This window comes from Cyprinus carpio, chromosome B5 (assembly GCF_018340385.1).
Source record: "Cyprinus carpio isolate SPL01 chromosome B5, ASM1834038v1, whole genome shotgun sequence".
Classification (NCBI taxonomy): domain Eukaryota; kingdom Metazoa; phylum Chordata; class Actinopteri; order Cypriniformes; family Cyprinidae; genus Cyprinus; species Cyprinus carpio.
The window spans coordinates 34,698,528-34,724,057 of record NC_056601.1 but is presented as its reverse complement, the minus strand read 5'-3'; the positions used below and the strand labels follow the sequence as shown (position 1 = coordinate 34,724,057).

Genomic DNA, 25,530 nt, shown 5'->3' with positions numbered 1-25,530 from the left:
TTTATTCATTTATTTTTTGCCCCTGGAATACATTTTTAATTATGGTAAATTAAGTTTGAGACTAGATATATTATATAACTATAATAATGTATAATATGTTTTTAAAATATATTATATAAATTTGAAAAATATATTTCATTGAGCTTTACTGTTTTCAACATATATTTTAAAATATATAGTTTAAAATATATTTCGGCCAGAAAAATGTATTTTTGCCATATGTATTGTGCAGGAAGCCATGCTAAAATAACTTTGTGGGTATTTTACTTCCACTAGAGTTCTTTTCAGCTGGAAACTACACTGAATTGTATGTATAGGCAGTTTTTGCAAAAATGTATGAAGAGGCATGATTTTCCAATGAACCTGTTGAGAAAAAAAACTTTTCCATTAAACTTTTGCTGTGAGTAAATTGTCCTTATCTCAGTGGAACAACTTCCTCTGATCCTCTTTCCGTGTAACTCCCTTCCCCCCACGACTCTTGTAACCTCTCCGTGCACCAGGCAGCAGGGCTGTAAATGACACCGGGGCTATTAATTAATTAATGGCCCTTAGCAGAGCGGCTGGCTCTTTGGGCCGGGCTCATGCAGCGAGCGTAGTGTCTCTGTTTGGAGGCATTAGGACAGCAAGAGATCAGAGCAGCATTCATGTAGGGGAGCTGGTGGCCGTTTCACGCTGAACCTCTATCAGTCACCTGCACCAGTGTGGTCCTGCGCAGTTTTCTGGGCAGAAAGAAGCAGCAGGGGGAGGGATGAGACGTGGGAGAAGAAGAGAGAAAATGGCGATGGAGGGGCCTAGGTATCAACCGCCTACCCTCGTCCCATTGCTGATGAGCGTGACAGCTGTGTTGATCTCACACCACGTCTTCAACGCCGCTGCACAGATACCAGACCCCGAGGTAAGAGCTGCTTAGATTTTACAGCCCCTAAACTGCACCGTTGTTGTGACTCTCTTTGTATTGAACAGGCGAGCGTGAACCGCTTCTCATTTTTATGGCACTGAATGCACTGAAACAACGGCAGTGTTAAAAACACATCCCATCCTGCCATAGATTTCTCTAAATACACCATTAGGTTAGCGCTTATGGTGTTTCAGAAACATTTATTGACAGTTAAACGCTGTTGTACAGTTATATAGCTATTAAAACGTTATTTACAGTAAGAGCAGTAGTGCAAGGACCCTCTGTTGCATCTGTCAGACAAGAAGACAATACTTTGCCTGAATTAAATGTAAATCGAAAGAACCAAGGACACATATATTTATGTCAACCCACCAGATAATAATCAGTGCATTAAGAAGCCTGAGCGCTGTGACATTAGAGTTCAGTATCATGAAAGGTCAATCCAGAAAGACTGACATATAGTAAAGAAACACATTTGCGATGTGTATAGGAAAAGTTTATGTTTCCTTTTTTCACTCAAATTGCTGAAAGAACTACTGGAATAGAGGATTTGGATAATGGCTGTCTTAAATTTCAACTCTGAAGGACATTAGTCACTAAAGGACAATGCTGCCCCTAGCAGAATTATTAGTGCTGGCTGTTACTATTACTTACTTTTAGAGGTATGGGTAACACTTTATAATACTGTTCTTTCATTAATGAACCACTACACAGGAACAAATGCGTAACACAACATAGTTACTTCTATTAACTAACAACAGACCATGAGGTAACACTTTAGTTTAAGTTGTCCATGTTACATACTTAAATATTATAATAACTTTAAGTAACTTTGCAACTACATGTCAACTAGCAGCCATTAGAGTATTAGTAGACTGTTATGACAGGTTTAGTAGAATAAGTTCACATACGTTACTTATAGTCAGTTGAATGTGTGTTGGGAAGCATCAAAATTAAGTGTTAGCAGACATTAATCAGACAGGGGACTAAAACTCTAATGACTGCAAGTTGACATGGAGTTGCAAAGTTACTTACAGTTAGTAGTCTAAAATGGACTATCAAAATAAAGTGTATTTGAATAGTCTGTTAAATAGTTCAAACCAAATAAACTGTTGGACTACTTTTACAGTATCTTGACAAGGCCTCTTAAAATGGCACTTCTGGTGTGAAACAATGTATAAACAAATATGTTTCCGTCTGACAAATATGTATAGACTAACAAATAGAAAACAGTGCAGATGAATCACAAGACATGCTTCAGTAAATGACTCTGCCAATACAGTCATGCAAATACAACATCGGTTGTTCTTGAAGGTGCTGGCAAGAGCTTAGGAGACATTTACATTCATAACTGATAATACTACAGGGTTCTTCCTAGTTAACTTGACAGCAGGTGTCAGACGTACAGTTTTTCTACTCCCACTGCTAATTAAACTCTCATTAAAGGGTCAATTATCCAGGTGCCTCCAATTTTCTCTGCTGGTACAATGTTTAACTCAAACATAAAACAGCTTAAGGAATACAAATATGGTTTGGGTACATTTGATGTTCCGGTGGACTCAGCAGGCAATTGAGTCAAATTGGAAAACAGGATGACGTTCATTCATACTTATAGACACCTATAAAACACCATGATCATAGGGATTTGTTCTCGTCTGCAGGGAATCTGTGTATTGCAAGACACAATTATATCGGTCATGTCGTGAACAAGTGCTAAACATGAGAAAATAATGCATTCTCTGTTTTTATTGTCTTCATGCTATGCAATACACTATACGTGAATCTAAGTGTAATTCATTTTACAGTGCACATGATGGATGTGCAGACGGTGTCTGATGTGTTCGGTTGCTGTTTGTCTGTAGAGTTGTTAAGGATGGTACATCAAATACGAGTCAATGTTATTTCTCTAGAGGACAGAAGAGAAGGGACATGATGAAGTACATTACAAAGAAATATATCAATATGTGATCTACTGCAAGCTGAACTCTCCAAACAGTCTGTGCCACTCACAATACCGATTGCATCTCATGATTGATTGGTTGTCAGCAACATTAAATGACCCAACAAAATCTTTACATCTAACAGGTCATGTTTTTTTCTGCATAAATGCTGATATTTTACAATATTTTTTTGTTTGGTTGTTTTCAAATACTTTTTTTTTTTCACTTACAAACCGAAAAACAGAAGACTATGAAGACCAGTTAAGTGCATTTTTTTTTTTCATTTCAGAAATAGCAACACAAATTCACAATTACTGGCAAGTTTAGAGTAGATACCAAATTAAACTACATAAATAAATATTAGGATAAGATGGGTAAGATACCACAATGCTACTTCTCTTGAACGCAGATGTAAAAAAAAAAAAAAAATTTAAACAAATCTATTGAGTAATTATAGTCTGACTTTTGAACAACGTTTAAACATCATATGAAATAAATCATACAAAACAGATTTTAGTGTATTGTACATTAGATTAAAGCAGTGGCATGTAATTGTGATAATTTAATCATTATAATTATTGTTGTTATTTAATAATTCCAGGGTTTGAAATTACACTTAATTAGATTTCAGCCAAATCTTTATCATTCAAAACACCATATATGATAACTAACCAACAATATTTAATGTAAATTCTATAACTATTGTGACATCACTGCAATTTAAATACATGCATAGTTTACTGTGCAAGAGAATACATTCTTTGTAAAAGAAAAACTGTGGAAACTTCTCTACTATAATTGAACAGCCAGATTGTTGTGGTTGTTCTATGCATGTTGGAAAAGTTACCACAGTCCCTTCTGAGACTCGTTAGTAATCTAAGATTCATTGTATATTTGTATATTTTTTAAGTAATTTTTCATATATATATATATATAGAGAGAGAGAGAGAGAGAGAGAGAGTGAGAGAGAGAATATGTTACTGTAAAATACCTTTGAGATGTTTCCTCTTGACTGGAACTATACTATTTGGTTTTAGCTAAAAAAAGTATGTAATACTGAATCAAAATAAAGTTTACTAAGTTTAACAATGTAGAGGCCATGCAGATCTGAAGAACAGAAAGGACTTGGTTAGTAATACAGGGAGAAGTATAAGGCATTTCAATCAGTCTTCAATGATGTTTATTCTCAGCAGGAACGGGCTCAGTACAAATCCCTGAGGTACTCTGCTGATATTATACAGTGTGTGAAATAAAAAGGATTTCCCCTCATTCTCTGGTTGAGATCTATCGATCAGACATTTAAATCTGTGCTCGGGGCTTATTCTTTGTATATACGTACACACTGAATCCACAAAGCATCTATAGTGCTAGCTTGCATGTGTAGTAAACTAGAGAAGCACAGGTGCCAAGCTATGAATGTCTGAATGAGCTTTCAGCACACTGGCTATTGATGTCCCATAGCAGGCGACCATGTAAAAATCTCAGGGTTTATTGAATAAGACTGAAACATCAATAGTAATTCACTTTTAGCTCAAGGGACATCTGCTATCTCCAGCCTCACTAATGGAAACGTTACCCTTTATCTAGCAAAAATATCATGCTAATCAGTCAATACTAAATACTAATGGTATAAGTCAATACTAATTAGTGTTTTTTTTTTGCTAAGGCAAGGATGACTATTGCTTTTGGTGACACACAGGGTAAGAGATTTGCACATACCCTTTACCCTACATTTAACAATTTTTGTGCATCTTTTACATATAATAAGACCGTGCAGCTTGTTCAGGAGAAATATGCTATTACTTTTTTAAATGATCAGACTCTTTATATTAAGTTGAAAACTAGTAAGTATGTCCAACTTTAACGCTTACATACATTATACTCTTGTTGAGTGATTTATACTAAATAGCATAGCTCAATTTGTATCATCACAAAATGCAAAATACATTATCGGCTAGCTCTAATGTGCTAAATGCAACTACAAGACATGAAGATAAAATTATAAACATCAACAATGAAATTATGTGTATTTACAGTACACACTGTAGGCCAGAACATCATAGAGACTTAGGTGGGCTTTACTGATTTGGTTCAGTAAGTAATCATCCAGTAACCAATCAGGGCTGCGTTTCCCAAAAGCATCATAAGTACATCATAGACCCATTGCCACCAATGGAGCTATGATCAACTTAGGGTTAGGATGCTTTTGGGAAACGCAGCCCTGAACACAACAGAGCAGAACAGTTGGGTGCCAGAAATGAAAAAAAAAAAAAAAAAAAAATGCTGTTTATTTTCTCAATGGGGAAATACATTTTTAACAATAACTTATAAAACTTTAAAGACAAACCTATACTGTGAGCTCCAAAGCTTTTAATAGATGATACATGCTTTTGTTGAAGCCATCATTTTGAGTTATTTCAACTTATGTTTTAAAGGTAGCACTTTAGTATAGGGACCAATTCTCACTACTAACTAGTTGCTTGTTAATATGCCTATTATTAACATATTGGCTGATTATTAGTACTTATAAAACACGTGTTCTGCATGATCGTACTTATTTTGTGTCTCAAATAAAAGTATATAATGATTTGATTCACCTTCTTGCTGGTTGGTTTTGATTCATGGATTTATAACACTTTTTAAATCCCCATTGGAAAATGAAACAAAAATAAAAAAAAAGAATTGTGTGTGCCCTGTGCAAACGCTGGATACGATACAGGTGTCAGAACCTTCACCATGTGCATCACTATATTCATGTTTTACTTTCCACCTTCACAAACCTAAATCTGTTTATGGGTGCACTATACAGTTATATGCATGTGTCAAAAGGGCATGTAACTCCTTGGCAGATTTGGTAAGTGACATCTCAACATACAAGACCATCATCCAGCACCGACCATCATCTGCTTGTAACCACCAGAACTTGTAGGATCTGGTCTCCAAGACGTCTTGAGGTGACAGACTGGAAGATACATTTTAAATCACAATGTGAAGACAAAGAAGACATGTATGACAAACCGCATGAATTTTGATGTGGACAATACAGTTCCCATGAAGACAGTGCACTGCTTTCTTTGGTCAAAAGCGTTGCATCAAGGACCTCACAGATTAGCAGTGCAATTTGACCTTCAGGCCCGGGGACTGGGGACAAATGAAATTAAGTTTGTTTGCAGGTATAATAGTTTAGGAGTGCAGATTCAAATGAGATATGGAGTGATAACCTGTGTGGAAGAACTTGGACAACACATCAACATGTCAACACTGACCGAATCCCTGAATCCAAGCTTCCACCTATGCTTTGTATTGTATGACATAAATACTGAATTATTTAAACGAAAGCAACACATTTTCACCTTAAAGCTACTGTCACACCTGAAGCCTGCAGGTCTCCTGAACCTGTCAATGCTGGAGTTAAGTATTCAAAAGTTTAGAATCACTATGTAATGTTTTTGTGAAAGTTCCTGACAGTGATAATGACCACAGGATCGGTCTGTAATTGATCAAGTTAAACATTTCAAATGCTATAAATGAGTGTTTTTGTTTGCTGTTCTGCAACTTGCAGCAAAGACAGCTGTGCAGACAGCAAGTTTGTTTAAATATTTATGTCAAATATTTTTAAATCCCATCCCACTTCATATATCATAAATCCCCATAATCTTAGGGATTTCAAACTTGTAAAAAATAAAAATTGTTAGATTGAATCTTCAAGTTGCATATTTTTCAGTGCTCAGACTTTTTATGACCAGCATAAATCTGACTGATTTACAATAACTTACATCCCATAAAACCTTGAGATATTTCCTCTCTTATTCGTAAAGACAAATATTCCATGAAACCCCATGATTAAATATATAAACAATATAAAACTCAGAAAAATAGCAAAAATATTTTAAATTATTAAGTAAAAAAAAAAAAAAAAAAAAAAAAAAAAATATATATATATATATATTTTTTTACCTGAAGCGACACACAAACAGGTTGCTACTGATACATATCCATAGACCCTGCAAAATGCATCTGGATGCTAGCTTAGAATCTCTCTCTTTCTATTTTTATTTTGCCACTTGCTTCCACTTTCCCCATCTTTTTGTCTAAAAATGTACTGCAAGCAATTTACAGTTTCAAACGTTTCTGCCTCTCTTCTTTCCACTGTGATCACCATGTGAAAGTGGTAGTTTCAAATCTTACTGTGGTTCTTAATCACCACTACTGTTGCCATTTCAGAGGTGCAATTACCTAGATATTGCAAGAGATGCAGAAGAAAAAAAAACATATATATTTTTTTCTTTTATCCCTGCAGCTTCTGCCAACAGATCCTCCAAAAAAGCCAGATCCAGTCACTTCAGAAACGGTGGTGTTTTGGGGCCTTCGATTATGGCAGGTTGTAGGCATTTTCTCCATGTTCATCCTAGCAATTAGTAAGTGTCTAAAAGAAAAATCCATCATTTACTATAACTGTTTTTCACTCTATTGTTCCCATATTCTTTCTTTCATGCTTGGAACACAAAAGGTATATTTAGCCACTCTTTTCAATATAATAAAAGTGAGCACTGGGGCTGTCAAACTCCAAAGTGACAAAAAGAGCACTTTAACTTCAGAAGACTTGGGATGTAGTGCACAATTTTATAGACTATGTTTTAAAACTTTAATGAAACCTATGCAGAATCATTTCTGAAGCTCAAAAACTCCAGTCTCCATTCACAGTAACTGCATGGAAAAGAGTGACCAGTATATTATTCAAAATCCCTCTTTTTGTGTTCCACAGAAGAAATAGCTCACATGTTATTTATAAAGATTATTATTGACATAAGTGTGAATAAATGATGACAGAATTTTCATTTATCGGTGACCTCTTTAAAATGCCAAGCTATGCCTATATTTGCATTCAGAATTCACTTGAATAGATGACAGAACAAACACTTAATTATTAACACGTAGTGAATCACATTAAGCGATTTAATGAAATTCCCCCAGAGCAAAATATCAATTACAGAACAAAGAGATATGATATGCTGCCTGTTGTGAAGGACAAATATTTCACAGCTTTCTTCCTCATTTCGCAGTAATAACACTGTGCTGCATCTTCAAATGTCGAATTCCACGAACGAAAAAAGAGATAGAGGCTCGGAACGTACAAAGACAAGCAGCAAAAACGTATGCCAACACACTGGAGACGGTGCCCCCCCTCAACGAACTCACAGAGGTGCCGGGAGGTAAGTGATAAACAGCTTACTTTCAGATAATAGAAATCTGATCATGTTATTGTCTGATTTGTGACCATCTTCTTTGATTTTGTCTGTTATTTTTGGTCTTTTAAGTTCACATTATCCCATAGTGTAAAATTCCCAGTACAATAAACTATTTATTTTACGTTAATGAATTAATACAGACATACAGTACACTGATATGAATAGTTAATTAACCTATACAGACAAATGAATATTGAAAAAAAATTTGGAAAAATGATTAAAGATATTTAGAGGCTATTTTAAGCTGAATGGTTAAAAATTCATGAATACAATTAACTAGTAATATGATCTAATGGTTTATCGCTTTTGACCAATAGGTGGTCAAATAGGCTCTTATCAAACTGAACAGTGTGAGGTGATGGTGACATAAAGTTTGGTGTAAATATGTCAAAGCTTTGCAGAGATACAGCCTTAGATGTACTGTGGCATCATGCCATCAAATTTGTTGGTGTGGTAACTGAAACCGTTTTGCATGGTCTGAAGATGATCTGGTTTGATTTTCAAACAAATTGGAGCAATGGTCTAGGATTTTAAAAAAGTAGTTAGAAAAAATGATTAAAAAAAAATCTAAATGGCAGACAGTAAGTTCAGCTGATTATGGCATAATTGGCATTGATGTTTTTGACATGTTCCAAAGAATCTATCAAGACCAGTTTCATGACAATTGGCAAAACTAATCAAAAGCGATTAGCATTTTTTTTTTTTTTAAATGTCATTATAATTCTTGACCCTAAGGTGGCACTTCCCCCAAATGTTTTGAATACCTTCAGCGTATGGTGCTAAAGAGACATACCGACTTTCGCAACAATGCATTCGTAAAATATAGCATTTTATAACAAAATTCAAAGTGGCTGATGCCCAAAATGGCTGATATGGGGATATTGGGTATAGAATGACCTCTGTATGCTGCACTAAATCTAAAATGACTAGTTAAGATTTTTGGCCAAACTGTTCAGAAGTTTTAATCAAAAATGTAAATTTTTGCAGGTAGCCTCAGGTCATGGTTATTGTAACACACACCAAGTTTGGTCTGAATAGGCTAAAGCGATGCGGAGATATAGCCTCACATCCATTTTGGCGAGCTCTACATCAAATTTGTTCATGTGTTCTGGTTTACACCAAAATCAGACAAACGCTTAGAAGGAGGTCAAAAAATAGTTTTTTCATGATGGAAAATGACATTTAGTGCTTTAAGAAAATTAGTCATGAAAACATTTTATTTACCAAAAAATTCTAATTCTGTGGAAAAAAAATTACTGCCTTGTATTGTCCTTTTGGTAGAAAAAAAAAATCGCTGGTGTACATTATAGTTGTCACGGTTGGATCACTGGCCAATCAACTCTTTATTCCAGAACCCCTGAGCCGTGTTTTTTTTTTCTTCTGTACTGACTTGTCACATAGGCACGTTGTACAGATTTCCATCCTGATAGAAATCTAGAAAAGCCACACATCGTCACTGAATTCTCATTTTTCTTTTTAAACATTTCTTCCATATTTTCTTGGATTTCATTTAAAATCTATTCTTTCAGCTGATGTCTCTGATGTCATCTGTCTTTTTCCAGTGCTATTACTCTTTCCCTTTGTTTATCTGTATTCTTTTCCCTCTTTTCACGTCTCTTGTGTGTTTGCTCAGCTCTTGAGGAAGTGTCAGCTCTGCAGACAGTCTCTGATCAGGTACAGGCTCGTGGTAGTGGACAACTTCCTGTGGTCAGGGAAGAAGATGAACCTGCCAGTCCAGTCACTTAGAGTGATGCGCTCAAACTCTCCTGTTCTTTCTGCCTGCCTGTCCTTAGCTTGCACTCCTGGATGCCTTAGTGTAGAAAAGACCATCAAGACCATTTATGATGAAACTGGTCAAAAATGCTGCTCGCAGTGTCTTTGAGGTTGTTTTGCCTGCGATTAGAATCTGTTGTCAGTAGGTGTAAGTGAAATATGCAAATCCTTACAAAATTCAGCCTTAGATTCATCTTAGAAAATATACAGTAATTAATGAGTAAAAAGCACATATCTTTCCTACTCTGTCTCTGTCTTTTCAAAGTCAACCTGGAATCAGAATGGACCCCATTTACTTTCCTAAAACACTCTTCTGGTCTTATTTTGCATGATTTTCGATAATAATTTAGGAAAATCCCAAATTCAGTATCTCAGAAAATTAGAATATTGTGAAAAAGTTCAATATTGAAGACACCTGGTGCCACACTCTAATCAGCTAATTAACTCAAAACACCTGCAAAGGCCTTTAAATGGTCTCTCAGTCTAGTTCTGTAGGCTACACAATCATGGGGAAGACTGCTGACTTGACAGTTGTCCAAAAGATGACCATTGAGGGCAAGACACAAAAGGTCATTGCAAAAGAGGCTGGCTGTTCACAGAGCTCTGTGTCCAAGCACATTAATAGAGAAGCGAAGGGAAGGAAAAGATGCGGTAGAAAAAAAGTGTACAAGCAATAGGGATAACCGCACCCTGGAGAGGATTGTGAAACAAAACCCATTCAAAAAAATGTGGGGGAGATTCACAAAGAGTGGACTGCAGCTGGAGTCAGTGCTTCAAGAACCACTACGCACAGACGTATGCAAGACATGGGTTCCAGCTGTCGCATTCCTTGTGGCAAGCCACTCTTGAACAACAGACAGCGTCAGAAGCGTCTCGCTTCAAAAAGGACTAGACTTCTGCTGAGTGGTCCAAAGTTATGTGATCTGATGAAAGTAAATTTTGCATTTCCTTTGGAAATCAGGGTCCCAGAGTCTGGAGGAAGAGAGGAGAGGCACACAATCCACGTTGCTTGAGGTCCAGTGTAAAGTTTCCACAGTCAGTGATTGTTTGGGGTGCCTTGTCATCTGCTGGTGTTGGTCCACTGTGTTTTCTGAGGTCCAAGGTCAATGCAGCCGTATACCAGGAAGTTTTAGAGCACTTCATGCTTCCTGCTGCTGACCAACTTTATGGAGATGCAGATTTTATTTTCCAACAGGACTTGGCACCTGCACACAGTGCCGCATTGCTGCAGTAATTCAGGCAAAAGGAGACCCCAACTAAGTATTGAGTGCTGTACATGCTCATACTTTTCATGTTCATACTTTTCAGTTGGCCAAGATTTCTAAAAATCCTTTCTTTGTATTGGTCTTAAAGGGTACATAACATACACAGTTTTACCTAAAGCAAGTCAAAGTAGCAGATCTATTTCTCTTAGACCAAACACATTAACATTGTCATTACCATACCAAACCCTCAGAGAGTTGTCATGATATAATTTATGTTCAAAGCAGCTTTACAGTAATAAACAGGAAATAAAATAACATTGTCAATGCTGTAAAGTTCAGCAATTATGAACGGATTTCAGTTGTAAAGCAGAAAATAGTGTTGTTGCACACACAGAACAGACTGATTGTTTTCTGGTGGCACATATTTTATTTTGTTGTCACTGCACTTAAATCTGCAGAATTAACAACATGCAACCTGAATTATACAGGAGATCACATCTTGAGCAGTAATAAGTGAAGGAGTCCATGACATTCTCTATACAGCCACTAAACTGCAGCATAAGAATACATAAAGCATAACCCACTTATTAAAAAAAAAAGGTTTCTTAGACAAATAAACTCATGAATTCTCTTGACATTCAGAAAGTGAACATTTGAGGTATTATTGAAACCATGTAAGAAAATAAGAGTTAGTCTTGCTTGTATCACTAGGCAGCTTTGTAACCGCTCATAATATCTGAGTACATCTCCAGTAAATAATATTAATATGTGACAGTCTCGTTTTTCAGCAAAAATCACACTATTAATCACAGTTTTAAGTTGCACTATATTTTGGATGACACACTTGTAAAAACTCTCACATGTCAGTGTTAATGTATCTTTTTCTGAAAATGTCTTTTGATGCATTGTTTATAAAACAAGCGCACATTGTTTTTCCAGACACAGAAATGGGTTGTGAATTCTGTTTCATGTTGACTTTACATAATCCTATGGGTCACACTTTATCTTAAGGTCCAATTCTCACTATTACTAATTATTAACTTTGACTTTTGTTCTCATTAACTCCTAATTTTCTGCTTATTAATAGTTAGTAAGGTAGTTGGTAAGTTTGGGTTTGGGAAGGATTAAGAATGTAAAATATGGTAATGCAGAAGAAGTGCTCTGTAAATACTAATAAACAGCCAATATGCTAGTCATATGCATGTTAATAAGAAACTTGTTGATAGTGAGAATTGGTCCCTAAACTTAATTGTTACTATTCTGTGTCTGTCTATGCCCTTTTTCCCTGAATAAATAATTAACCTCTATCTATCTTTCTGACAAAGTTGGTTTATCATGAGTATTAATGTCTCCTATTTAAAAAAATAAAATAAATAAATACATAGTTATGAATATTGATATGTTCAGCTGTATGGCTCTATGCTGTGTGTATCATGAGAGCTCTGAATGATCTGTGAAAATAATTTTCCTGAAATTATTATGTGCATATTATTATATGCATGTTCTGTATGTCTGTTGACTGAACCAGCAATGACAATCATTCATGAATTAATCATTCTTGTAAGTCGGTTCTTTCTTTCCAGTGAATTGGCCAAACAGATTGCAAAACAGTGTGAACTGATTCACGTTTGTTTGGACCACGCTCTCACTGAATAATCTGAGGTGGTTCAGTCAGTAAAACTAGTAGTGAAACAGCACTGGATGAAGTGGATATTTTACAAACTATTACAAACTATGCTGCTGTACATGTGAATAAGTGATTTTGTAACGCTTTTTTCAGTTGTTTTCCAATGTGAACATGCACTAGATATACGTCTTTGACCATTTTGTTGTTTTTTGCCATTGTTGAGTGGATGAATATTTTTGGTTCAGATGCCAGAAACATTCTTTACACAAATGTGCATATGTGAATGCTTGGCTAATGCAATGCAAGAAGTTTTATTTCCTTAGTACATACAGTACTATTTAATATACTACCATAGCTAGCTATAAACTTGTCAACAGTTTAATAAATCTCATCCTGCTTATTCAGCTTCTCTGCCATGAGAAAATGCTAATACTCTACATTCCTTACAACATTGTTGAGATTGCAACTTACTTGTACAAAAATTAACTTGTACTGTTATGAATGATAAAGTTCTAAGTGTTAAGAGACTATATATACTTGCTAAACAATTTTTTTGGGGTTCGTAGGATACTAAACTACAGACATGGAAAGCCACAAAACTTCAAATAGGGTGTTTCACATCTGAAGATAAAAATAAATGCCCTCCTCAAGCATTGCACACAATTTTTGCATTGGTCCACTGTGGCACTGTTACATTATGGATCATCTGTCAAAAAGAAGAATATTTGTAGCCTCGTTATTTCAATAGGATCATGGTTGATAAAGCATTCTTTAACAGACTGTAAAAAGCCGATAATTTTTAACAGCGCAACAGGTCTCCGAAAACTGCAATATGCATGAGATGGAACCCAACTTTGGCGTTCCATCTGCGCACATGAATGAGGTGTGGAGAACTGCACGCACACACAGTGCCAAGGATAACGCAGTATGCTTGAAACAAACAAACCCTCTGAGGCTCGCACTTACCCACACGAACCCTGACTTAATTATATATTCATCATTAGAGCTAAAGACATTCTAATGGAACTCTCCCAGATACCACGGAGACCATTTAGCACAGGAAGAGCCCCTCATCAGGCGCCATACGAATGCCTGCTCCTTATGTTCATGGATGGAATACATCACACACTTGTGGCTTGGTTCTGTGGACACGTGCATTTTTCACAGACAGCTATGCAAATAATGTCAGTGGGTTTCCACTGCGGCTACATCTGGATTAATTAGGTCACCCATAAAAAATGTGATTTGAATATCATTCAGAGAGGAGCGTCCTGATTGTGCGGTTTGCGTTCAGAGTACGTCTTAGTGCTTATAAAGCACAAGGGTATATGTGTGATCAAAACCTCCATTTACACTCTTCACAGTTGTTTGTTCGTAGAAAAAAAAAACAACAACAAACAAATATTTACTGTTAACTAAACTTGCTCCTTAATGATAGTAAGTAAAGTAGTTGTTGTAGTTATTTTTAGGTAATGTAGAGTTAAATTATCTAAATATTGTCATGCAGAATAAGGCATTAATATGTGCTAATAAACAGCCAATATGCTAGTTATATGCATGTTAATAAGCACCTAGTTAATAGTGAACAGTGTTCCCTAATCTAAAGTGTTTCCAGACATACTGTGAATTTCAGGGGCCATATTCGCATAGCATTATGAAAAAAGCCGCTCCTAATGCAAAAATTTGGAGAAACTCTCAGGTTTTCATGACTCTTAATTTTACAATGCATGCATTTTTCATCTAAGTGTAATTCACAAAGCATTTTATTTTTGAAAATTGGTTTAAATATATCCACTAATTAGTTTAATTGATTTGGGACAATAGAATTAGCCTTGATTATATTCTACTTAGCTTAAACACACACAGACACACACACACAAATCAAAATCTGCTTCGGGGTAATTAAATGTAACCAATAATGTAACAATTTATCATCTTTTATTGAAGAAATATAACAATATTTTATCAAACTTTGATATTTGCCTTAATCTTTTAAACAACTGCGAAGATAGTGATAAAACTACATTTGATAAAAATCATCTTTCAAGGTCAGTAATATATAACATCAGCATATGAGAGTCAAGCTGAATCCCTGACAATATTCAAAAGAGCTGAAAAGTCACCTCTTCCATGAGCACTTAACTGCATCCTGCTGGGGAAAAATGCTTTCAATTTTCCATAATCCTTACCTGTTGTTGCTTATACTATTCTTAACTAGTGAATGTGTAAATGTCACTTAACAGTTTTCTATGGCCAAAATTATGAAAAAAAAGGATCAGTCAAAATATAAAACAACTCAAATCAGAAATGTCAGAATCAGAATGCATAATTTATGCATAAAAAATGTCCATCAAATAACGTACAACTTCTTGTTTTCATTGGGAACTAACACATGTTGAAGTATGTTTCCTAACATGGTGAGGTCTTTCATTTGGATTGGTTTTTATTCTTTTACGCATGTGAAGTATTTCACTCTGTTCCCTGATCATTCCGATTCAATTTCAGTGATTGAAGAATGTCTCGGTAATGTACGTAACCCTCATTCCCTGATGGAGGGAACAGAGATGTTATGTCGATGACGACATTAGGGGTCTTACTTGGGAGCCAGAATCCTCTCTGATTAAGAGAAAACACCAGTGAAATTTGGCTAGTGAGTTTTTTCACTTCTGTTTTTTGTTTTAGTGAGTTTTTATTTAGTATTATGTTGTTTCATGACGACATTTTAGGGGTCCATGAACCACAACCTAGATAAATAAACCCTTGCCTCACCTTCTAACCCTTGTTGGCATTGCCAAATGTTGAACCCCCGTCAAGGTGAGTACATCGCTGCTGGTGATCTGACAAATGCTATGCAAAGGTCATAACCTTCCCACCGCCCAAGCGCAAAATTGCTGACCTTGGTACCCCCAGGGACCAAAGGTGAGTACATCGCTGCTGGTGATAGCCAAGCCGCTGTTCCTTTCACCACAGAAATTTCCTAACAGAAGAGATTTGAACCTTCATTGAAAGATTGCTTCAAATCTTTCCTATTTGTTGTTACAGTTTGGCAGTAACTATGGGGAAGCAAGCCTTCCAGAGAAGGGCGCTACAAAGGCCACATCCTACCCATAGGAAGGTACCATGTGGAGACACTGATATGGACTGACCCAAGCCTGGGGCAGTACTACATATGGAATGGGACTCTGAGGCAGGTAGGGATGGAATGACTGCCAGCATAGACTGACAGAATGGTCTGTCAAAGGGAAGACACAGGTTCACCGAGAGGGAAACCTTACCATGGAAAAATACACATACGGGATTGTCCGAAGGGAATCAAGCCATATGGACACCTAGCCCAGTACAGGGGCTGACCAGAGACCCGTGCAAGCTAACACCAATACAAGCACGACACTGGCCTGCTCTTCCCACTACTTATCTGTTACCCAACGCACAGGAAGAAACTGGTTCAATGTGGAGACTGTAAACTCTTGCGAAGGTGTTCGGTGTTGCCTAGCCTGCAGATCTACAGATGTCTGCCAGAGAGGTGCCATGCACCAACACATAGCAAGAGGCAACACTCTGTGTGGTGTGAGCCCACACCCCCAGGGGCCACGGCTCACCTCGGGATTGGTTAGCAGATGGAATTAAGCTCATCTGAGTATAGTGGCTCAAAGGGATCCCATTGAAAGCCAGCCAGGATGGCAGGGAGATCCCTGGAGGGCACCAGGGGTGGCCTAGGAGAATTTAACCTTCTGGCACCCCTCAGAAACGTGAGCTGCTGTGAGAGTGCATCGGCTGCACATTAGCGCTCACCCAGGATGTGGACTGCATGCAGCGACTTGCGCCACATCTGACTCCAGAGGACGATATGGCGGGCAAATTGTGACATGCAATGTGATTGTAGACAACCCTGCCAGTTGATGTACGAAACGGTCGCAGTGGTGTCTGTGCGGACCAACACATGCTTGCCAAGCAGCAGCAGCCGGAACCGCCGCAACGCTAGTAGCACTGCCAGCAACTTGAAGCAGTTGATGTGTCAAAGCAGTCGAGGCCCTGTCCAGAACCCAGAGGCTGCCTGCCCGTTGCATGTAAGGCACCAGCCTGCACTGGAGGCATGCCGAGACACTTGTTCTAAGGGCACTCTAGCCCGTAGAAAGACAAGGTCTGTCCAGGGGCTGAATGAGTGGCAACATGTTGAGGTCACACGAAGTGTACCGTGGTGCCACGTCCATCTCAGGACTCTGGAGTGTAACCAGTGCTGAAGTGGTCTCGTATGCAGCAATCCGAGTGGTGTGATTGTGGCTGTGGATGCCATATGCCCCAGGAGCCTCTGAAAGTGTTTCAGTGGTACCACTGTCCTGCCTCTGAAAGATGGGTTGGGCAGCATGAGCCATGCTTCCAAACTACGTGTAAATGGTATCAAAGGGACAATCGACATACCCACAGTGAAGCAGCGGTGAGAAGTCATGCTAGATGGCCCAGAAAGCACCGCATTTCCAGCCGAAAAAATGGGCCATCCATGACCTTCATCAGCTGCTCATGCACATCCGGGAAGAAAGGAACCAGGGCAGGGCATGGTCACGAGCCACCGCCCATGTCGAGGAACCAATCATCCTGCCGCAAGGGCTCAGGACTGGGAGGTGTGCTCCAGCCCGATGCTCACGGTGGCCCGGGAAAGCATGGCCATCAACACTGGGTCTGATTTGGCGGTGGTAACAACATCTGAGGGTTGCAGCCCTGCTGAATCTTCATCCTCAGAGGATCATCTCTGACATCTGAGACATCTGATCCTCTATCGACAAACCGAATGAAACGCTAGGCATGGTGTGAGGACAGCACAGCAGAATCACCAGGGAGCCGCACAGAACAGCTGCTGCGGGAGGAGTGAGAGGTCCGCGGGGACTGTCCCGGTGGAGAGATCGCCCAGAGCACTAGCTGATGGTTCTCTGCTCCTGGCAGAGAAGCCAGCATGGGTAGTGACACAGGGAGCCTCTCCGATCCCCGTGAGGAGAGAGAGGAGCGATCACAGCGCTGCCATGGTTATACGGTCACAGTGAACGCATAAACCATCCACAAATGCAGCTTCAGCAACCTGGATGCCCAGACACTGAAGACAACGACCGTGGCTGTCAACAGAGGATAGGAAACGACCGCAACCAAGAGGACACGGATGGAATGATGTCTTTAAAAAGACGCGAGCCGTCCTCGATCAGAAACTGCTCTTTTAGATGAAGCACCCAGGGGAATCGCTGAATTAACAGGGACACCGCTGATTGTGCCATAACACCACCCAGAACAGCCCCTTCTTCCAGCAGCAAGCAGCAGAGAGAATTTGCTTGTTGAATCTCTAACTGTGTTCATTCACTCGGCTCCGAAGCAAAAATCTGATGAGTGGATGCAGCTGTCGCCTATTTATACCCATGTGCACAGGGAGTGGCTGAGCATGCAAAATCCACTAGCTAAAATTTCATTGGTGCTTTTTCTTAATTAGAGAGGATTTGTGCTCCCAAATTTATACTCTTGTGCATTATGTATTATGTACATGACATACAGACAACATGCTGAAGCCATTCAGGCCGCAAAATTCTCCTTCTTTTTGGAAAGCGATGAGGTAGTCAAAACATCTGGTAGTGTGGGTTTTCCAGGTAATGCATGCACTCGCTGTACCTATGCTTCCCATAAATACTACCATGTGTTTTGCACGTTATTTTTTTTTTGACAGACATTAATATTGTGATATTCAAATGATGTGGATTTGAAAACGGATGGATCAAAGGGTAATAATTATTTATTTATTAGCAAATATTTAGTGAAACGATTGACGTTTACGAGAGTGCTATGTCAATGTTTCTAGTAACTATAAGTAACTATATCCAACTAAATTATTATTATTATTATTATTATTATTATTATTTTGATATAATAATCATTACATCATCTTAAAACCTAAGACTAATTCATAACTGTGGAGTTTTTGAAAGTCAACCCTGTTGGTTTGGGTTTGTGTTTCCATTGAGTATGAAAAAAAAAAATCAAACAGTTCAGCAGTATAAATGTTTATTTTAGTTGGTTTTTCTCACTTGTCAGGCTTGTTCTTGGTATCTAAGCAGTAGATGGTTGTCACAAAACTGTGCATTAATATCAGTTTGAAAACATCTATGTTCGCAGGAGTGTTTGCAAAAGTATTTCATTATCCATGTTTACCTTCCACACTTTTAATGAATTACCCAGAGCATGACCGGTTTCAGGTCCAGAACCGCTGGAAGGAACTGAGGAGCAGAGACAAAGAGTCGTCTCGGTAATTCTCCAAGACCGGCCTCACTCACACTCCTTACTAACCCTGAGATTCAATCTCTGACCTTTCAGCTCGGAGGCCAAATCATTAACCTCACGGATGTCTGCCCCACGCAGGTTGGACGTTATTTCATAGTAAATGGAAGATATAGGAGCCATGGAATCCATTTAGATTGTGCAAAATGTTATCAACTGAAAAAACTGTAGGTGCATGAAAATGTGTTTAGAGTAAGCGTGTAAGAACCGTTATTATATTGTTGGACACCTGCACTTTTTTACTAAAATGTTTTCCCAAATAATTTATATGCCCCTTGTTAAGTAAAGTATAAAAGACTGAACTAAATTGTGAATGTTCAGCAATACTTGCAGCAAAGTGAATGCAACACCTTTAGCCATGAATATTTGTAGAATATGGTGAGGCTTTGAGTGCCTTCCTGCTTTTATGAAACAGTTTTAACCGTTTTGTTTATAGCACCTTATACATTCCCTACTTCTGCTACAAAATACAGTACTTTATTTGTAAACTGAAGGCATTTTCAGACTTATGGATTGTTTGCTTTGTTCCAAACAAGATGTATGTTCAAGTGTTCTTTTTTCAAATACATTTTCTTTTAGTTTGTTGTTTAATGCTATAGATGTGCTTATGTAGCTCTGCCACTTTTTAGCACTTGCAGTGCTCATTATCTTCTGCATTTCAAATTCAAATTCATGCATTTAGGCACACAATTTTATCCAAAGCAACTTACAGTGCATTCAGGCTAACATTTTTTACCTAACATGTGTTCCCTGGGAATCGAAATGCTCTACCACTGAGCCACATTTCACTTGTACTTCCACAGCAGGAAGGTAAGGTTGTACAAATTTATGAAGAACTGCTCATTTTAAAATCTTCCAAGTCTGGTGACATTTGTTATGATATCTACTTTAAACATTACAATGCACATGATAACTTTTGTTAACTCAACAGTAAGTAAATCCACTTCACCATAATTATAACAATGTTGCATTTTAATTTTCAGTTCACTTTCACAAGGCAACATTTCAAAATGGACTGACACATATATGCCAACCCCTCAGAGGACCTCAGATGATGCTAACCCTGAGACAACATACAGAACTACCACATTTTGCTATAAGTTTGATTGCATAATTGCTGTTAATAGTGTTCATCGTCTGTTTGTTTACATCTTTTATTGATTTTTCCAAACATTTCTGCTGTATGCACATAAACTGACAGTCATCACTTATAAGCTACTTCTAAATATTGTAGAAACTTAATTTTCTGTAAAGTTGCTTTGCAATGATTTGTATCGTAAAAAGCGCTATACAAATAAACTTGAATTGAATTGAATACAGCAATGCACATTCCCACTCTAATTGATTAATTATACTGTATATGAAAGCTAGGTGATTTCAGAGAAGCTATCAAGAGCAAGCTAACTTTGAAAGCATAAGATCCCACCCTCTCTGCAAATCACTCTCCAAAACCACGCCTCAAAACACATGAATCAGAGGCTAACCAGCGACACGATGAGAGAATCTGTCAGATTATCTCATGTCTCATTCAGGGTGAGAAAACATTATATAATAATGTTATAATTATAATGCCTTCCATTCTCGCTTGGTTTGCAATAGTGTAATGGAAAGCGCTCATGTCTGCGTGAACAGGGTGAGTGGAGGGATGTAAATGCATACTCTTACAGGCCAACGTGATCTCATGATAATTCGTATTTGGTTCTACAAAATGTACATTTACTTACATTTTTTCCAGACACTAAAACATGGAATACTGATGTATTTACAGCATCTAAACATACAAATACTTACGTATTTTCAACATTTAATTGTATAAAAACTGATGTATTGATGACACCTTAAAATGAATACTTATGAATGTTGAAATGGCGGCATTAATTTTATTATTATTGATGTTTTTAGTTTTCATATCAATGGTCTTATGTTTTCAATTGCATTATTAAATTGTTTACTAGTTTACTTAATGTGAAATAATAACATTTTGTTCTGTTCTGTGTGATTTCTGCTGCCAGCTCGTTTTGAAGAATAAAGTACATTATGTTAAACATGACTACACTTTAAACCCTTAAAATGAATAACATTAACATCATGTAATATTTGCTTTGTTTGCCGTGGCCCATGGGACACAAAAGGAGTTTTTCTTTGACATGCTGTGACTGACAATAGAACCATAAAATATACCAAAAAACTCAACATAATTAAAAAAGGAATCAATTTTATTTGTGTGCTGTAATCCAAATCTACAGAATCCATACGACTGCAAGGAACAAACCCAAATCCCCACAATGTGGTGTAAATAATCAAGAATCATCAGGAATAAATTATGCAAATAACACTGTAAAGAGATGCAATATTTTCCATGCCTTTCACTGCTCTTTCATGCTCAGATACGTTTTATTTTTAAGACATGAACTGTGGGATTTATTGTTTTGTTCTGGGTGACTGCTGTGCTAATAGCTGCTGAATGAATGGAAAATCTGTGTCAACTGCAAATTACACAGTTTTCATATGCGATGACACATCGCATTGCATTTCTACACCTTCGTGACAGACAGAATAGACATTTTAAAAGCGAATGTAAGCTTTCAAATTGCTTTTGCTCTGTGTTTGGAAATATATAAACATTTTTTTCCACCTGAAGAAACACTTTGAAGCCAACATGTTTAAATGTGACAAACTCCTGCATAACAATTGCTTATTAAAACATACAGTATTTTATTCATTTGTTGAGTTACTTTAGCTCAAGTTTTGGGTTGCACATCCTTTTATTGTCTAACATGGATTCTATCATGTTGGTCCAATTATAAATGCATGCTATTAAACATTACAAAAATATTATTCTTTTGAAAGCAACATGTGTGTCTCACAGAGCTTGTACGCGTCCCGATATCAATCATCTGGTAAGAATGGCCCCTCGGAGCAGGAATGCGCTGGGATTGTGTGCATAGGGTGAACGTGCGGGAGGGAAAATATTACAGTTGGAACATTTCCCCATAAAAATGTTTGATGGAATTCAGAGCAGCCACAGAACGATTCAAGACAATCTCAAGCCTCTCAAACCAAAGTGAGAAAAGGCTTTGTTAAAAATCTGAAAATGCATTTACGGAATCGTCACACTTTTGTAATATAGATCAATGTTAGCACATAGATAGTATAAAAGGCTGAAGAAAGCTGATTGTATGGTTTTGAAAATACTGTAAGTGCTATAAAATCGTCCTGTTGTTGCTCTGGGTTTCGCTTGTGTATTTCTGATTAGGCCAGAAACACAATCTATTTATAGTCTATAGAGCATGTTAAAAGAAAAACATAGCTAAACCGCCTATTAAAAATACACACAAAAATAATTTGACTTTTGTAGCTAATTTTATATCACAAAAATGTAGGAGCGTAACATTGCTTCACACACAAGTAATGTAAGATTTTTACATCGTAGGACAATGAAGGGCAGTTCTCACCATTAACTATGACTTTTACCTCATTGAACTCCTAATCTGCTGCTTTTTGGTATAATGCAGTTGTTAAAATTTAGATATGGTGTGGGTTTAAGGAATAGTCTTGCAGAATAAGGCATTCATTTGCGCTTTGTAAGTATTAATAAACAGCCAATATAATATGCATGCTAATAAGCAACTAGTTAATAATGAAAACTGGTCTTTAACTAAAGCGTTCCCATATTTCATGAAATATATCAGTACTGTTGACAGAATCCTGATCTTTCTTTCTTTCTTCTTTGGTTTGCGGCTAAGCCTGAGAAGAAGGAGGAGGTGCCAACCGTTGCGGGCAAGGTTGATGCTGAGAAGGGAACGAAAGAAGAAAGAAAAAAGAAGGCAAAAAAGGAAGGCAAGGGTGCAAAAGAAGGAAAAGAAGGGAAGGGAGAAGAGAAGGAGGAAACCACAAAGAAGAAAGGGGAAAAGGGGGAGAAAGAAGCATCGAAGAAAGAGGCATCGGATGGAGGGAAAGGTAAAAAGGGAGGTGGAGAGAAAGGGGGAGAGAAAGGAGAAGAAAAAGGAGGGAAAGGAGGCGGAGCAAAGGGCGGTGCCAAGAAGCCTGCAAAGAAGTGAACATTTAGTCACCTTAATGGTGTGTGCTAAACTTTCATTAGCCATTTTTTATTTTATAATTTTTTTGTAAGAAAATTTATAAAAGCACATTTACAGCATATTTATTTTATTGTAAATTGTAAATATTGACAATAAATGATTCTCTGTTAATTATACATTTTCATTTATTATTCACATGATACACATGATCAGCACTAAAATATACAACACTGGTGTACATAGAAAAGTTAGTTTGCATTAATGTATCAAACAACATCAACAACAACAGAAATTCAGATTTTTGCAGAAAGAATATTCATTTTTTGTTGCAGTGTGTCAAAAACACTTCTACCGAGCACATGAAGAATGATGGGATGTAATAAAAATATGCACATGAGTAAAGCAGAGATATTCAAAGCAGTAAAATAAGATCAATTTCTTGACTGATTGATCTGTCATGAAACCTCAATATCATTCAAGCAGTTATTTTCAAATCGATCCCTGTTATTATCTAAAACCAACAGGCTCAATGTTATTGAGTAGCAAGGCATGAAAAGTGCAAAAAATAGATGACATTTTATAAATAATACAACTGAAAATAATAGATTACATTTAATGGTAAAACATGATTGAAATGTTGCTCAAATTCAAGTTCAAATTCAAGAAAAGCAGAATGTACTGTATATATTTTGCTAAAGTTTATTTTGTTGAGAAATGGTTTGAATTTATTGAGTAGCAAACACAAATTGCTTGAAATATGAAAAAAAAAAAAAAAAAAAAACTTGAAAAAACTGCCAGCATATAAAATCATTCCTTTCCATATCAGTATTACAGTCTAAAACATATGCAGAGGAACATTTAGCTCATAACTGTGTGGACATTTTCGTGTTATCTGTAAACACAATATTGACATATATACATGGAGTAACAAAAAAAGCAGCATTATATTACACATAACAGACCATGAGCCTCTAAACCTACAATACTGACTTCAGTTTGTTCTTCCTTATGGCTGTAAAAAATGATTTCCAGCTTCTCATTTACAGTAATGCATGAAACATTATGATGAAACGATTGAATGTAATGTGAGGCAGTGGAATGACGCATGAGCAGGTATAATAAAAGCCTTTTCAGGATGGAGTCTAGATGTGAAAAATATGACAGTCATTCATTACACGATAATGAGGATAATGTATAATAATGTATAGGGGTTTTCAGTGAACCGCTCTTATGATGCCTTTTAATGGAGACTCACAATTCCATGAAAACACAGAGCAATAATGATGCTGTTAATTGATTTACTCAGAATGAGAGGCGTATTTTATTCACTTGAAATATGTCATCTAAAAAGGAAATGAAAGGTATACTGGGTGCTGCCAAAGGATATTTTCTAAGGCAATATAATAATTTTCTTTAATGCATTATTTAAAAAAAAAACATCAGTATATTTATGAAAATATTCCTGTTGAATGCAAACTGTAATAATCTGTTAAGTGTTATATAAGGCACTAATTAGTAGTGCTGTTACTGTAGGGTTAAATATGTGAATGCACACCTTACTTTAAGTACTAAATGTCAGCTGATGCATAACTCATCTGCACTGTTTGTGCTTCAGATATGAATAACATGGCTTGTTAATAAGAATTATTGTATTGCTTATGCATGATCAGACAATATGACAATTTTCCACTTTGGATGAAAACAATGGTCTTAGTGATAAAACGGAAACAGTATTATAAACTATCCCTTACCAAAAAGTAGTATACTTCAAGTTTATTTTATTAAGTATACTTAAGTAAAGTTCAAGTATATTTTAAGTATACTTTATGTAGCAAGTATATAAATATCAATGTTCTAGTAGTATACTTGTAAGTGTACTGTTTCAGTACTCCTTGGGACTAAATTGGCCCACTTTCTATTATATAAAAGTATACTTTTAAAGTATAACAGTAGTAAACTCTGAGTACACAACTAGTTTACCTCTATGTTTGTAGTTTGTACTGCAATTATACTAAAAGTGAACTTATAGGTATACTGATAGTTTACTAATTAAATACTTTCTACACTCTGAAGTATAGTCTAAGTAAAACTAGTAGTTTCGTAGATTTATACTGCAAGTATACTCATAAGTTTTCTTTAAGTGACCTTCACATCATACTTTAAGTATACTACTTTGTCCCTATTTAGGTTTTAATTTGTATATATTTTGTTATATGAATATCTGAATATACAAAACATCCAAAGAAAGAACAGGGTATCTGCTTTTAAACAAAAACATTTTATTCTAGCTTCATGCATTCTTTTTCTAAACACTTTAATGTGGGTAAGTTTCATAAAAAATAAAGAAATAACATTTTGAACAAAAAGCTGAAAAAGGAGTCGATCAACACTCCAAAGCTTGACTGTAATTATTACCTCTTCATCGGTTTACATTTTATTCCATAACGTTTACAGTTTTGATATTGTTTCATGTCAGATGATCGTGTTAG

General features: G+C 36.8%; 1 protein-coding gene across 2 annotated transcripts; it reads left to right on the top strand.

Moving 5' to 3' along the window:
• The first annotated feature begins 565 nt into the window (after positions 1 to 565).
• On the top strand, positions 566 to 23,351 carry tmie (transmembrane inner ear). 2 transcript variants are annotated; one of them, XM_042723287.1, is made up of 4 exons: positions 566 to 895; positions 7,139 to 7,256; positions 7,902 to 8,049; positions 22,738 to 23,351. In XM_042723287.1, the coding sequence occupies exons 1-4, from the start codon at positions 749 to 751 to the stop codon at positions 23,060 to 23,062; spliced, it is 738 nt and encodes a 245-aa protein (XP_042579221.1). In that variant the 5' UTR covers positions 566 to 748; the 3' UTR covers positions 23,063 to 23,351. The 2 variants fall into 2 exon arrangements, with proteins under 2 accessions (XP_042579221.1, XP_042579222.1); XM_042723288.1 differs by lacking the exon at positions 22,738 to 23,351 and adding an exon at positions 9,721 to 10,317 and having other exon boundaries at positions 7,902 to 8,051.
• Positions 23,352 to 25,530: the final 2,179 nt, after the last annotated feature.

What these genes read in the sequence shown, in the direction of transcription:
- tmie (XM_042723287.1), top strand. Translation starts at nt 749, where the DNA reads ATGAGACGTGGGAGAAGAAGAGAGAAAATGGCGATGGAGGGGCCTAGG. An exon ending in CACAGATACCAGACCCCGAG is followed by an intron (nt 896 to 7,138) that starts GTAAGAGCTGCT and finishes TTATCCCTGCAG; the next exon opens with CTTCTGCCAACAGATCCTCC. An exon ending in GAACTCACAGAGGTGCCGGG is followed by an intron (nt 8,050 to 22,737) that starts AGGTAAGTGATA and finishes TCTTCTTTGGTT; the next exon opens with TGCGGCTAAGCCTGAGAAGA.